At 30.7% G+C, this 16,757-nt stretch overlaps 1 protein-coding gene across 1 annotated transcript; it reads right to left on the bottom strand.

Moving 5' to 3' along the window:
• Positions 1-2,607: 2,607 nt before the first annotated feature.
• On the bottom strand, positions 2,608-3,871 carry LOC133173275 (uncharacterized). Its single transcript, XM_061308261.1, has 2 exons — positions 3,776-3,871; positions 2,608-3,687 (listed from the first exon to the last, which is right to left on the bottom strand). Exons 1-2 carry the CDS (start codon positions 3,861-3,863, stop codon positions 2,903-2,905), a joined length of 873 nt encoding a protein of 290 aa, XP_061164245.1. The 5' UTR covers positions 3,864-3,871; the 3' UTR covers positions 2,608-2,902.
• Positions 3,872-16,757: the final 12,886 nt, after the last annotated feature.

The raw sequence follows: 16,757 nt of genomic DNA, 5'->3' as shown, positions 1-16,757 counted from the left end.
TATTGAGTTTCAAACATAAATATTTGGTACAAATATAAAAACAATTAAAAATATGGTATTTCAGTACTAGTATCTAACTAAAAGAAATAAAAAAAAAATGAATGAAATTGTAGAATTTCTTAACCATTTCAAAATATGAAGCAAACTTTATTAATTCGTGACTTCAGTTCTTCTAAAATTTGGCGAAATGGTAATAGTGTACTATAATTGAACATCTTTACTAAATTGTCTTCAATCGTTTGGCTGCCATAACTTAAACTGAATCCGAAATACCGTCTACATATTTCTGCTTAGGTGTCCATCTTCCCGATAGATCACTTTATAATATTAAACTCCAATCACTTAATTAATAAATTAATGATGAATATATTTCCATTACATGTTATGAAAATTACATGTTCATATAAACTTGGGGTTCACAATTTAACATTGCAAGATTATATTTTTTAAAACAATTCTATGTTATATAAAATTTGCTAACGTTAAATGAAAAGAAGTGGTAAGGGATTACTTCCGTTTATGATACTGTTTGTTAACATAAAGAAATAAAATTTAGTATTTGTTGGGAAGTTTTTGCACGCATTAAGATTAAAAACATGAAGTATCATTGGTAAAAATTTTATGTTTTGGGATTGCGGCATATTAAATCCCTTTATACTTTTTAAGATGTTTCAATTCGCGTTTTCAATTTTCAACATTTAATGAGCTCGATGCATTTCATCTTAATAAGATTACGGTTTTCTTATATATACTTCTTCTCTAACATTGGTTTTTTTTTCTCGGAAATACACATATGAGAATCAACTCTGTTTTCATTATGAATGACGGAAATATTCTTGGTTAAAATACATTGATTTTTCATTTATGGGAAATATCAAGAGGTCACCATAGTGTTACATATTGCTTTATCACATGAAAGTAGGTCTGTTATTTTAGTTCTGAACGGTAGACATTGCTGTGTCGTGCATGGACTAGGAAGCTATAATAAAATTTTTAATCAATAGTCAAAGCTAATAAGCTACTGATCATTAAGCATTGAATTGATTATTGTTTTTTGAAAGATGTAGTCACATAACTGCAACGAAATATGTTTGTATACACCGTTTTAGTCATATATACATTTGCCTTTACGCAAATACCTACAAGGGGGCATGTTTTTATTATTTCAGATCTGAATCGTAACATTAAATAATATATAGTAAACATAACAAGTTCGTCAAGATATGCGCACCCCTTATATGTACTAGTGTTCCGAGAAATTGTTGAGAATTTTTTCACGTTTCTACAAAATATTTTAAAAATAAAATATTATAGTTTACTTAATGATAGATTGTATTTGTGACAAGGTCATTGTATCGACCATAGAACTTCTGAAATGATGACTATTATAAAGAGACTGTTGATATTCTTGTTTCATCAACTTGTTTGTCAATAACTTATCTCGTTTTAGAAATTATACATACGTAGAGCATGCTCTTGCGTATCGAATCAACTGAGAGATATACACCCCATATGCAGGTGATAAGGGTATATTGCTGCATAAGTAAGGGAAGTTGACGATTGAAAAGTTAAAGTCATCACGTTTATTATAAAGCTTTGTTGATAGATCACCATTAATGACAATACAATTTTTCTAGTAAAATATCAAAATATGAAACAATGTGTCAGACTCTGTGGTATCTTATTTCAAGCTCACTGGGATATATCGTGTCAACATATGAATGGAAATGAGTATTGTTAAATGATAATACGTCGTCTATATATCTAAATGTGGAGTTAAAAGCCACAGCAAGAGATTTTTTCTTCTCATATATAAGATTTTGAATAAATTTTGCTTCATATGAATACAAAAATAGGCCTACTAACAAAGGGTCGCAATTGGTACCCATGGGAATTCCAACAGATTGTTGGAAGACCTGGTCTCCATAAACCACATAGATATTGTTAATCAGAGACTCAAGCATCTTTTTAATATCAATTTCAGAGTACTTGTGTGTACAATCAGAATATTTTTAACAAAATAACTTTGCAAATGACCAGTGACAAAGGAGGTAAATTAACGAGTTCTATTTTTATTGAAAATGCAGCTGTAAATGACAATACTAGCAAAATATTGAAAAATGGAAAGGAATTCGGCAGAGGGATAGAGCTGGTAAGGCTAGGAATAAAACCCCATTTTTCTACATTTGTGTTGTTCATCCAAGCCTTCCTTTATCTGTGAATGCTAGTTTACTAAGCATACAAACTCTTTTCTTAACTGAATTCTTCTTTCCTAATATTTTGTATCGCACAATACAAAGTAGACGGTGAAATATTCGGTGTTTCAGAAATATCACCAGATTTAGCAATCCCTTACTTATACATTACTTAAATAGGCTTTCTTTTTTCAATGGAGTAATGTAGATTATCAGCAGACAACAAGAAGTATATTAAATAAAAATAAGGTTATTCATGAATACTGGATGTATCATTAGAAAGTACGGGTATTGTCATGAAATAAAATAGTAACATTAAATTATATTGTATGTTATTAATCCAACATTTTAGATAAATGTGTAAAAAAAATTTCAATAATTTCTGGGAACACTATATATACAGTATCAGGGTTATCTAATTTTTTTTCATGATGAAAGAAAATGTAAGTATGCATTAAAGTTGAATGATGCTGTTAGCTCTTTCTTACTTATGTCACTGAAATGGAAAATAAGTAAATAATTCAAAGTTTCAATAAAAGTTACTGCAGTTGTTTTGAAGTTTACATTTTTGAATATCTATTTTTCTGACTTTTCCAGTTCCATACGAAGTTACATTTTTAAATAATGCTTATTTTTTTAAGTTCCCAGTCCCATATGATGCTTCATTTTAAATGTCTTTTTTCTGATTTTTACAGTTCCATATAATGCTACATTTTTGAATGTCTATTTTTTCTCGACTTTTCCAGTCCCATGACAAACATCGCTTTATTGATAATTCTTCCTTGTGTATTTGTCTCGAAATAGAGATGCTGGAGGTTTTCACCCTGCCACGTATGAATATCGATGATCTCCCCTTCTGCGGCGTCCCCAAGGTACTCGATGTCCATTTCCAGGATAGGATACCAGCAAATATCGTCTTTAAAGTGGCGATAGAAGCCAGCGTTAATGGCTTTAGTGGCATAATCGGTACAGTATTTACTGTACATAACATGTGTTATATGTTGTAAGTTATCTGTATCACTGAAAGGAACTCGAAGAGACAAGGTGTAAATGGGAATATCATTTGTTCTATCAGGAAAAACTGTTGTGTCCTGCCATATTTCAGAAGGGCTACGATAAATGTCGGTGACGTCCTGTTTCAGTTCACGGGATAACTCCGTTGATTGTTTCTTTTCCCAGTTGATTTTCACAATTCGTGTAAAATTTTCAGCAAATACTTCACTAGATCCAGAGAAATCATCGTAAAGTTTGTTGTGTATTGTAATTGAGGAATTGCCAATTTCTGCCATTTTATATGTTATTTTAGGCAGAAAAGGAGAAAACAGACTAATGTTATCGTGTATCTTTTGATTTAGCTTGAAATTCTGTCTTCGAACCACGTATGCAAAAGCTAAGCTTCCTTTCGTGTCATATAAGAAGAAATTATTTTGATGAGAAATCGTTCGTCTGCAAGCTTCGAACATGCGTGCAATGTTCCATATACCCCAATGACCTACAATGAAAATGACGTTTATAAATTTTAAGATGTTTTATTCTGTTTGAACATAGTTATATTACTGAAGTGTCACTGCGTGTCTTACCAGTTCGATCGAAATCTGCATATGGAATTCCATGGCAATAGAATTCGCCTTCCCTTCTCGTCACATTTTTCAAAGTGATGAACTGCATGCTGGCAGTTTTTACACTATCAAATACAAATGTTACCTTTATTATTTTTTTCGCTTAAAATATTCATTGTCATATCAAGTTTAAAAATAATCAAATACAGTATAAGAATTTCTCCCTAGAGGGCGCAGCGTAAAAATATATCAGTGTAATTATACAGAATGTGGTCCTAATGCCTTATCTGAACTTTTTGAACGCCTAAAGAAAACAAATCATAAATTCCACATCTTTTACTCTTTTTTCCTAAACATTTCACAGTAAACATTAGTTCAAAATGAACTGAAACAGTGCTACATGTTTAAGTACTTGATTCAATGATTATATGTCAATGTATTTAGTTCATAAACTGAGTACATAGATATTTGAGGGTTCATAAAGAAAATAAATGTATATTCTAGAGACTTGGACCAGATTTAAACTCCCCTCTAATCAGCAAGGAGCTCGCCCATCCAGTGTCCAGTCTGTTCCTGGGTATGTAGCAGATAAACTAAGAGTATAGTAATGATGACGAGTGAGCACTTCTAAAATTATTAATTTTATGGTCCCTGTATCAGGGGTCTGGTGTTAGGGAGGGGCTTTGTTGAATCTATAGTTAAAAATGCATTATTTCTATGTATATCATCTTTGCTCCTGGGGATCAAGGAGGCAAAATGAGTACAAAGCCGTACTAAGCAAGACTATTTTTACTACTTTTTTCTGATATTATGGACCAGGTTGAGTGTTCTGGTGCTTGGAAGGGCTCTATTTATATGTATTCTACTGAGAGAAGAAATTCCCCCTTTGCTATTCACTGGTGATAATTAATCACTGTAAATTATGTAATTAAATGGTCAATTGAATAACAGAATTATACAAGAATTTTTTAATACATACTACAAAAAGTACTTTCATAGTTTTTAATGGTCAGGTAATCTTGTAAATAATAGATAAATAAAAAGCGACAAAAATACCTAATCTTTGTACATGAATTTTCTTCAAATATCAAGAGAGGCCAAAGTGATAGGAAATGCGATATCTTTTCTAATAGTGCTCAAACAATATTATTGTGTTTAGCTTACATGGTGATAGTAACAAATGAGGACAAGGAAATAGATCTTCTTTAAGAATTCTTATTCTGCACTTGACTAATTATTTTTTTTGATCCCTGATCATCCTATTTCTCTTGCTTTTGAGCAACAAAACTTCATTTATCAGTTTATTTTGTTTTATTTTATACTTCTATGGATCCTTTACAGTGTTGCATTATACTAAGGTTACCATTGAGGCCTTTGGGCCTCTTGTTTTTTTTTTAATTCCTAATCCTTATTTATTGTTACTTGTACTTAAAAATGGGTAAAGAAAAATCAGTTTTCTGTAATACAGATGAAATATGAGATATTACAGCTGATTCCACTGAACAACCAGTTCCAAGTCCCTCCTCAATTTCCCTGCACAAAATAAAGAGTGGGTAAATGGGATAACGATTCCTTGTAAATTAAACCATATAACAAACAAAAGATTTTAATTCAAAACTTTAAAAAAAAAAAGAGAACTTTCCAGAGGACAAAGAGATAAATTTTATTCTCAGTACCTTTTTGACAATTGTGTATAAATTCTGGCAATATGATTTAGCCAATTTTTTATGATAAATAATTGATTTTTTTGACTAGTTGTTGCAATTTGCTGCTTTTTTAAATAAAACTGTTATTTCATGTGGTTGTATATGTTTATCCGAGCTGCATGAATATTTTTAATGCTTCAACCTCATTAAAATCGTGTTCCAAGACGATCCCATAACCAGGCCCGTAGGAAGCAATTTCAGTTTGGGGGTGGGGGGTGGGGGGTGGCACAGCCATACATTTTCAGTTGAGGGGGCACTATCAACTACCAAAAATTCCTTGACAACCAAAAAAAAAAAAGGTCATCCGACGTTTTTATTGAGGGGCACAAGCATATAGTATCTACGTTTTCTATAGTAATCTATATATCGGCAAAATTATGGGGGGGGGGGGGGGAGAAAAAGATTCGTAAGTGCATTAAATTATAAATCATTGAATTCTTATTTTTGGATAGTGCGGTATTCGCGCGTTATTCCATTTGTCGGCACGATCAGGTGCTGTTATAGGACCGACGACATCCAAAAATATGAATTCAATGCTTATAATTACATTATCTAATTTTCTCTCTTCATAATTGTTAATTTCATTAATCTTTATTAAGAATTTAGCATCTTTCAGAACTGATGTGCTTAATAGGCTAAACGTAAGAGCTGTTGTGACGTGGAAAGTTAAATTACGCAAATGAATATTGCGAGGGAAAAATGACAAATTAATTTTAAACAAACAATTGTTATGTTTTTACCTTAGTTAAATAGAATAATTTTTTAACTAAATTGAGCGCAAGCAATATTCATTTAGGTGTTCCTAGAGTATTGAAAATGCATGTAGTTCCTACTGTGTTCTACCTTGCAGTGTGTGTTCTAGTGCATTAAATGTTGTAGATTTCCAATGGATTTCATAAGGAAAATAATTAACACTGAATGTAAATATACGTAAATGGCATTAAAATCAATTTCATAATTTGTTAAGTAAAAAACACACTATATAAATGTAAATACATTCGTTTATGTCTCGTAAAGTGCACCATACGTCGTAATATTTATTGACCCGAGATCCACGCAAGGCATTCTGTTAAAGCAAAGTATTGGCGCACTTCTCTTTAATATAAGGCAATTCATATTAAAAAAAATATAATCATGGGGGTGGGTAGGGATGGGGGTTAGAGACCAAGTGAAAAAATATACCACCCTGATTCAAAAGCTTTTTCTTGCTAATAAAACTTTGCTTAATTTTATTGTGCTAATATTCTTTACAGAAATATTCTTTAAAGCTAATGTACATTTCAAATATAAACTAATTATAAGATTGAAATGAATGACAACAAGCCGTTAAACTTTTCTCTTTGAAATTATGTGGAAGCTTACCTATGTTTGGCCTTTGATCTACGAGGAAACAAACGTGTAAAGAAGTATAAAGTCGTTCTAGCAATGATGCATGTTTGCCAGGTGACAAAGTAACATACATTGTACTATAATGTTCATAGTTAATAAATTGTCTATATTAAAAAAAAAAATACTAAAAGTCTGGAGAATTTTATCGTTCAATATCTTGGCGTTTTATTGAACCCTGAGTTTGTATTAGGTATATGAGTATGCCCGAAACATTCTAAATACGAGCGTTCAATATCGAACGCCCCGTTGTAAACAAAAAAATGTCGTCTGGTCAACCTCTCAAAGGCAAATTTATGATAGGCATTGGCAGCTAGGTAAGATGTTTTATTTTTACACAAAATTGAAATTTAGTACGTATTAGCTTCAATAAGACCTCAGTAAGCAATTCATAACGCTTGGTAGGATAATTGGAATGATGCGATATTGAACACTTACAAGACAGACGTTAATATTTAAATACCTATACTGAAAAATTCTAATTAATTTGAGTTATTTAATTGAAATAATTAATATAAATCAATGGGAGTTGTTTTAGCTGTATAATAAAGGAGTTATTGAACTTATATTGGTGAATATTGTCACTCGTTGGCTGTACAAATGCATTGGCAAGCTCGTGCATTTGTACAGCCAACTCGTGCCAATATTCACCAATGTAAGTTCAATAACCTTATAGTACTGAAAAATATTAACGTTTAGCACATTTTGCATGTTTGAAATATTATTGCATGGATACATTTCAAATAAAAGTCCAAAATGTGACTTCCAAAATACATTTTCAGGGTTAGAAACTCCCTAAAATTACAACTCGCAAATAATTGCGAGTACCAAGAAAGTGAACTCGCAATTTTATAAGACTACTCGCAATTTTCATATAAAGTTAAATTTAAATAAATTAAATGCATGTAACTTAAGGAAAAAGTAACTACTGTACAATACACAAAATACAACTACAGTGTGACTTTTATTTAAATTACTGATTTAAATCAAAAGCATTGTGTTCTGTCATATTATATAATTTTGCTACAGTTTCAATGCAAAAAAATCAACTCGCAAGTTTTTGCGAGTTACCTAATTTTTAACTCGCAATTTGGGAATTCTAACTCACATTTTGCGAGTTGTATATAGTGAATTTCGAACCCTGATTTTAGGTTATAAATTTAGCAATTTTTGAGAATCAAAAGGGAAAAAAATATCACTTAAATGCCAGACATTTTTCATCAAATAATACACAGATTAATTTTTTTGCAAAAGTTAGGTAACAAAATATAGCACATTTTTCGATAAAGAATAGTCAGAAATGTCGAAAATACTGCAAGCTGTAAACAAGGCGTGAATTTGAATACTTTTTCTTTTTATGCTGTGCAATTCTGGTTTCAGCCAGAGTTAATAAAACATGCAGTCACTGAAAAGTGGATTCCATTTTCACATCAAATCTGATGTGTATACCTTCATCATTTTATCAAAAATACAGATATAATATACATTTTATACCCCTGTTTGGAAAGCGGGGTATATAGTGATAGGGGTTCATCGTCCATTACACTAACCATCTTTTACCCTCATCTCCCCTTACACCACTAAATGTAATTTCATGACACTTTCATAGATTAATCTTTATAATAGAGTGCCATTGTGCATTTCCTATTTTACATTTTGATGGAACACACATTTGGGGTGTCCCATAGTAAAACATGGACACTGCAGGCCAGTAGAACCCCCCCCCCCAGTTTTTTCTGAGTATAGTATTTTGCTTTAGTAAATTTTCCTTTAGATGCTGTTTGCCCGCTTGTCAGATTTTTTTTTGGGAAGTTGGCCCCCCACTTTTGAAACCGTTGCTTCGGCCTGCACTGTCATTCTCTCTATAATATTGGGGGCTACTCCCCCAATACGACTGAATAAAATCGTCAGTCAGCATTTGACTTATGGTATGTCACTCGTGAAATAAGTTATATCAAGGATTTTTAAGAAGTATATTTTAAATAAGTACTCCTATAGCGTGACTCAAAATCGCAAAGGAAATGGGAGGTCAGTGTGTATCTGATCGACGGTACAATTAACTTTACCTTTTTGCACTTAAATTGTAACTTTTAGGTTTATCACTTTAACGTAAATCATATTTTTTCAGATGTAATCATGGCAATAATATAATCTTATTTTACATAAAAAAGTTTGAATAATACTTATTATTGAACAAATCATGCAAATTAATGCGCATAAATTATCTTGTGACCTTTTTGCATTAAAAAAAAAAAATCATATTTGAGGTATTAGAAATCTAAATAGGCAATAAAATATTTTTTTCTTTTCAAATTTTTTATGACTTTAGTGCTGATCGGTTGGGAATATCGAGTAGTTTAAAATAATGAAAAAAAAAGGTTTGGACCAGTGATGTAAATGTGCGATTTTCAGGCAAAAAATAGTGTAAATTTTATCATTACTTCTTCAATATATCTTCATTTCTTGGCATAGTCTGTTGAGTAAATGTGTTCTAAATATATTAATTGAAACTTATATTTAATATTCCCAACATATAATAACGGAAAAAAATCTCTAAGTAAAAATCTGTAGGGCTTAAGTTCCGAGATATCAGATTTAACAAATGTGTAGATTTGAAGAATATTCTCCTAAATATCCTTCCACCAAAAGAAAAAGTCCTCCATAAATCTTGTTTCTTTATAATTTTGTGAGCAGTTTTTAAATTGAATTTGGTATAATTTGCATTGTTTAATTCAAATATGGTATTAAAATTGAATTAATATTATAATAAATAGTTTTGAAATTAAAGGTTCTGACTTAACTTTTCTTAAAAGCTGACGAGTGACATACCTGTACCTTAATGATTAGATTGTATTTGCTGACAAGGTCATACAACCATTCCACACGAAAATTTAAGAGCACACTTTTCGACATCATAGACCACTGCTTCTTCAAGAAAATTGAAACTCGGAAATTACCATATCTTGTCATTGGTTACCTGCAAACTTAATTTGTTTTAAAACATTCTGATTCTACACACAAGTACTCCAAGGTTGATGCTAGAGTTTCTCATCTCATTGACGATATCTATGTAGTTTTCGGAGACCAAGTCTTCCAACAAACTGTTGGAATTCCCATGAGTACTCATTGTAATCCGTTATAAGCAGACGTGTTTTTGTATTCATACGAGGCAGAATTTTTTCAAAAACTTCTACATGAAGAAAAAATGCCTCTTGCTTTGGCATTCAATTCGACATTTAGAGATATCGACGACATTTTATCAATATCAACGACATTTTATCAATTAACCACATTCAATGCATCCCTACTTTGATTCGATGTTTCCCATTGAACTCGAAAAAAGACACCATAGAGTCTGATACATCTGTTTCATATCTGGATGTGTAACTAGAGAAAGCTATTGCTGGCAAACCATCATAAAATAGATAAATAAATTATTGACTTAAATAATTGTAATATAAACATAAATAGTATGATGACTTCAACCTTTCCCTTATTTATGTGCTAATACATGTATATCATTATCACCTGGACATGGAGTTTATGGCTTCAAGTTGAGCCTATACGCAAAGCATGTCCACCTACGAACAATTTCTAAAACTAGGCAGGGTATTGGCAAATAAGTTGATGATACAAAAATATTATTCATCTCGTTTTACGTCAACATTTTGCCAATTCTATGATCGATACAATGACCTTGTTTGCAAATACGTAGGTCAAACGTTGCCTGACGTTTTTCATATAAATTGTTAGGCCATTATTTTCAGACTGAATTGTCCACGGATTTTCCCGTTTACACGATCATAACAAGAAGCACCTGGTGAACGGTCGACGGTGGATGTTTACTCCTCCATGGCACCTTTTCCCACCTCTGTTTTAGATGTCCTAATTGGCTCTGCTTATAATTTGTATTGAGTAAATGGACTTTTGAGACTGATCTTTGTTGGTTATGATCACATTTTGTTTTTTATTTGAATTTTATATGAATTTTTGCTTTACAGTGTATGTGTAGTAAAAACATGCACTTAAATCCTTGGGAACATTAACTCTCTTTAAATTTTATCTTCTCTCTCTTTCTCCGGTTATCAGCCTTGAGTTGGATTTTTTTTTCTTTACATAGCAGCGTATGTGAAAAAGTGAAAGGAAAGTGAAAGGAAAAATTGTGATGAAACCAGTAAGTAAAAAAACTGATATTCCACATATGAAAAATTGAATATGTAAAACATATGGCAAACCAGAATTACTTAGTTGGAATATCATTTAACCTTTTGGCCATAAAGTGAAATTGAATGTTAATTATACTTATCACTCTAATAAATATGTTACAGATCTGCTGCTTTTTTAAACTATGGACCAAGTAACAAAAATTACACGTTAATACTCATTACTGGCAATAGTTTTGTGTTCATTTCAGTTACTGATTAATGTATAATGTCCAAACCTACTTGTGGCAATATTTATAATATCCATGTCATTACTGACAATAGTTATCACGAAAACAAGTAGAAAGAAAGACAATAACCTGCATCTGCTTTTAACGTTTTATTGAGATAGAGAAATGTACAATCCGTAACTTGCCTTTATGACTGTAAAGTTTAAGTATGTTTGAATTCATAAATCATACTTTACCTGATATTAATAGATATGGCAAATTTAAAACAATTACCACTTAAAATTCTGAATAATAATGAAATTTGTGAATATCTTTTCTTTAGACTAATGAAAATTCGAGAATCATTTTTTTCAAAGTTTTGCTACCTACTTTTTGAACATTAATGTACTGATTTAGATAATCTTGAAAGAATAAAGTTATGAAAAGATAAAAAAAAATAAAATAGACGAATCCACAAGAAGTAAACAGAGCTGAAAACTCTCTCTCTCTCTCTCTATATATATATATATATATATACTGTAATGACAGGCAGTATAAAAGCTTGAATAACACACAACAATTTTTTTCAAAGAACCTTTTACATGGATTTTCACACGTATATAAATTTGAAATAAGTAATATCAGATGTATTCATAAATCAAGGAGCATAAATTCACTTAAAATCTTTATCCTCTTTCTAAAGATTGTCAATCTTTACTACACATCTTCTAAATTATTTTCCTTCTTAGTTAAGATTTCGTAGCAATATGCAGAAATAGTTATACGAAGTGCGATAATGAATTGATACAGCTGAATTTAAATGATATTGCCAAAAATAAATGTTATATGACTTTTTCAAGAATACTAGATGCAAACATCTGATTATTGAATTATGTGATTTTATGCAATTACCTCAAGGAATTCCAATACATTAGATAATACTTATTTTAATAGTTATTAAACAAATTAGATAATTAAGTAATAATTTTTTTTTAATGAAAAAATTATTTAAATCCACTAATAATGTTTTCATTGTAACATTTTTTTCCGTTTCATAAATGCCAAAACGTCCTATCTTGTATAAATTATTAAATTTCTTTCTTCTTCTTTTTTTTTTCTTTTTTTTTTTTTTTGTAGTTGAATATATCTTTTGAGAGTAATTCTAAAAACTGGGCCTGATCGTAATTAAAATAGAATGTCTCCGGTGATTATTTTAAAAGTTGGATGTATTCTTACTCAATATATTGTTTTTAAAGTTTTACATGAATATATTTATCTACCTAATTTAAATGAAAACAAAGTACTTGCAAAGAATGTCAAAAGTTCTATACCTGTGATCCTTGCTAAGGCCCTACTCTGAATCCCAAATGTTCCAATGTTTGACAGTTAAAGCTAACTGTGGAATATAGACAGAAATGAAGGAACATGCAACAGAATTGGTGATGAGCTTCAAAAAGTACTGGAATTTCCTATATATCTGTAAAATCAGAAAGAGGTATTTGATCAAGTTATTCCTAACCTATTATTGTAAAAATCATGATATCGTCTTAAACAGATGTTGAAACATTGTAAAGGTTGTTCAAATTTACAAAGACGTTTAAACCTTTACATTTTCTTCCATATATTCTTTCAGCTTGTTTGTTTTTACGTTTTTCCATGATATTTTGTTCTTTCGTATGTATGCCCATATTGTTTGACTTGCATTTTGAAAATATTATATATTTTCTTTATATGTTATGTACAGAGATAGTGAGAGAATAAAGAAAATGAAAATTTTTGTTGATTAATACATAATGACATAATGTACAAATTACTTACGTTTAAAACATTTTGCACCCAATTCTTACAAGAAATGAAACATAAATAATATATCAATTCAGTTCGCTTTGTTTATATTTATGTGGAAATTAAATAATCATTATCTTGTGTCATACATGTAAAAGAAAAAGTTTATATTTTTATCCTTTCCAAAACAATTAGTTCCTTTGTTGTCTCTTTAATGTATACTAAAACCAATAAGAAATAAAAAGTGGGTCAACATTAAGACCACGAGCAAAATGTCATGTACTAGTATATATATACGTTCATTTTTTTTTGTCTGGTCCTTTTAGAGACATTAAATTTTCCGCTGGGTTGTAATTAAAAGACATTTCAATTTAACCTGATGAAAAAATGCAAAATTGCCAATGGCTCCACATATACCTATCTAGCAATACTTCACTATAAACCTGAAACTCCTGAAATATATCGAATGTTATAAATTTTCCAGTAGGTTTTTCTTAACAACAAGTAAGTAGGTATCGGGTTAAGGTATACCAAATTAATTAAAGTGGCTTCTTCCTCGACTCTGCCAAATCATGGACAAATTGACATGGTAAATATTTAGTCCTCCTCGCGACTGCCTGATAAAACGGCGAGATGAAAGATTAAAACGAAGTGGCTGGCAAAGGTGTCGCTACCCGTCTTATGTAAACCTTCCAGGGATGTTCAAAGGACCCAAAACAAATACTGCGACCCTCTGCCCCAAAAAGTCTGACAGAGCATCAAGTATCCGTGTTTGGGATTTAGGCACTTCAAGACTACACAAGTGCTTGTTCAGTCAATTCAACTAGCTTGTAATCATATTAAATCCTAAAATCGAATTAAAAGGTGAAATAAAGAGACAGACTGGTATGTTTTGGAGAATTCTACATTTGTGTTGTTGAGTCAATGGCTGATTGATGGCTGAAACCGCACATCAATGTAAATTAAATGTTGTTATAACAAGTAATTGCATTGGGTTGGAAGGGGGGGGGGGTTTACATTTTTACATTTTGAATATGAGATGATAATAAATTCGTCATTAGGTAAATTTAAATTTATCAACCCCATCATTTTTAGATTACAGTAGTCAACTATAAGATTTGCTACAAAAGAAAAAAAAAAAGAATGCAAAAAAATTAATGGTCGTATGAATTTGAAAAAGCAATATTTTCCAAAACTCTAGTGAGTAAGAGAGTAAAATTATCTTATTTATTAATTTGAACGTATTTTTTGTAGCTCATAAGTAATGAGATTTGGCACAACTTCTAAAAACTTATTTTTCCCTTTTCCTGATGGAAACGACAAGTTTAAATGAAATCACAGTCAATTTTACAAATTTGAAGTATTTTAATATTTACAGATCAATGCATTTTATAAATACATACCGGGTATATGTTAAGTATATACATATAAATGTATATTTATCTTTATTTACAGCTAAATCCACCAGAATGTTTGATAAACATTTGAATTTTTTAAGAACATTTTATCTTAAGATTAACAATGGGTGTTTATTTGCTTAGTATACATAACTCAATATAAGAGTGTTTCCTATAGACTTTGCAAAAAGAGCAGAATTCAATAACTCTGTAGGTGTAGTTCCTCAAAAAAGCATACACGAAAAAGAAACAATTACGAAAGAAGCAAAGAAAAAGCAACATGCAAGTGCTTAACAACCAAACATACATTATTACATTTTTAACAGTGAAATGCTGTAATTTATTGATTGAATAAAGTGGTACTTATAAGAGTGATATTTTTGTCACTGAAAAAAAAAATAAAAAAGTGTAACAAAACTCAAGTCTTTTCTTCCCTTCACGAAATTGTGAAAATATCAAAACATACTGTCCCACGAGTGAAAATATCCAATATTCAACAACAAAACATTGAATATCCTCAATGTATTCTCATCTGAACCTCTTTGTAAAATAAAATCAATACAATAAAAAATCTATGTCTCCTCTAAACCTCTTTATAAAATAAAATATATACTAACCAGAAAATACTTGTATTTATGTGTATTCTCATCTGAAACTCTTCATAAAAATACTGTTTTCACGATAAATGACTTTATTTGAACTACAAACAAAAATCAATTAATTCCTATACTTTTTAAACTAAAGGAAAAAAAATTCAGTGACCGAAATGTATATCTCTGTCACAATCGAAGCTGAGTGATTGTATATCTTTGTTTGTTGGCCTTTAATGCGGCATAGTAACTTTCACACACCGGAGAATGTCTCATAACTTTGGTAAATTAACCGCGAAGCTGTATTAGCTAGTTATGTGAAATGCCCGGGTGCTTTCAATTAAAGCGGCTTTAAAAGGAGGTTTTGTTGTAATCCATAATGTCTTCTCTTCTGTATTCTTGGGACAGAAAACCCAGGGTTCCCATCCAAAAAATAAATCAAAATTTTCACGTTTTTAAGTTAACATTTCTTAAATTATCAAGAAGAAGTAATAACTATTTACAAGATCTGTCACAATTTAGGATTTTTCGACAATTTAAGAAATACAAAATATACCAAAAAATTCATTAAATGAATAACCCGTTCATGAGCGCTTAATTTTTTTTAATCCTGCATTCTCTCTGACAAGAGATCTAGGGGTGATCGTTCGGAAAAACAAATCCTTACATTTTTGGTTATAAGAACAGGTAGATATTTTAATGTTTTGTTACATCAATATTTTATTATTTTAGTCTTAAAAACAAAGGTTGGCATTTTAATTGTTTATCACGGTGAACAATAAGTGAACATCGCACAAGTCTTCATCTTGAACAAAAAAAAAAAAAGATTTTAATTAAAATAAAATTCATCAAAGATATTTTGATCAGCTTGTGCATCATAGTGTATCACTGACATAGTGCATATAGTCTAAAATCATATTAATTAATATTAATAAAACAATACCTTAAAAATTGTAAGATATATTATATAAATAAATAAATTCATTATAATAAAGAATTTTTCTGTTTTCTTTGGCTTTTTTGTAAGCATAGACTGACAGCTAATTTATTGAGACCATTTGCCCGACTAGAACTAAATATGAAGATAACGAACAGTAATCAAGCTCAAAAGTCCATTAAACAATACAAATCAGGAGTAGAGCAAACACGGACCTCTAAAAACTTCAGAGGTGGGATCAGGTGCCATGGAAGAGTAAGCATTCCCTGTCGACCGGTCACAGCCGCCGTGTGGCCCTTGCCATAACCGAGTATGTGGAAAAATCCGTAGACAAACCAGTGTGAAAACAATGTTCTCACAATTTGTACGAAAAAAGTCATTCAATATTCGACTTAAGGATTGATTGTATATGCTAACAAAGTCATTGTATGGACCATGGAATTTGCAAAATATTGACGTTAAACAAGACTGCTGATATCATTGTATCTTCAACTTATTTGTCACTTTCTTGCCTCGTTTTAGAAACTATGTATAAAGATTTGCATCAGATGTGCCTCTATTGCCTCTATGTTGTGAAAGTTTAGCAAAATCATTCAGGTTAGTTTATTATAATTTCTTTAAATCTAGATACCAATCATAAAGGGTATATTCATGTTCCAGAAGATTTCTTTGACCTTTGATAAATTTTTAGCACTTAAGCATTTAAGACTACAAGTACTTGAAATTAATACTTTGCAATTGTAACATGAAGAAGTGTGAGTTTGTATTAACACTGGTCAGGAGACACATACTTTTATGTGTGGTAGGCTGATTAGCAATAGATGGGCCAC

This window comes from Saccostrea echinata, unplaced genomic scaffold (genome assembly GCF_033153115.1).
Source record: "Saccostrea echinata isolate AGI-Se365-2 ecotype Australia unplaced genomic scaffold, CSIRO_AGI_Sech_v1 ptg000056l, whole genome shotgun sequence".
NCBI classification, from domain to species: domain Eukaryota; kingdom Metazoa; phylum Mollusca; class Bivalvia; order Ostreida; family Ostreidae; genus Saccostrea; species Saccostrea echinata.
Note: the sequence above shows the minus strand (reverse complement) of the source record. Positions and strands in the feature narration are given on the sequence as shown.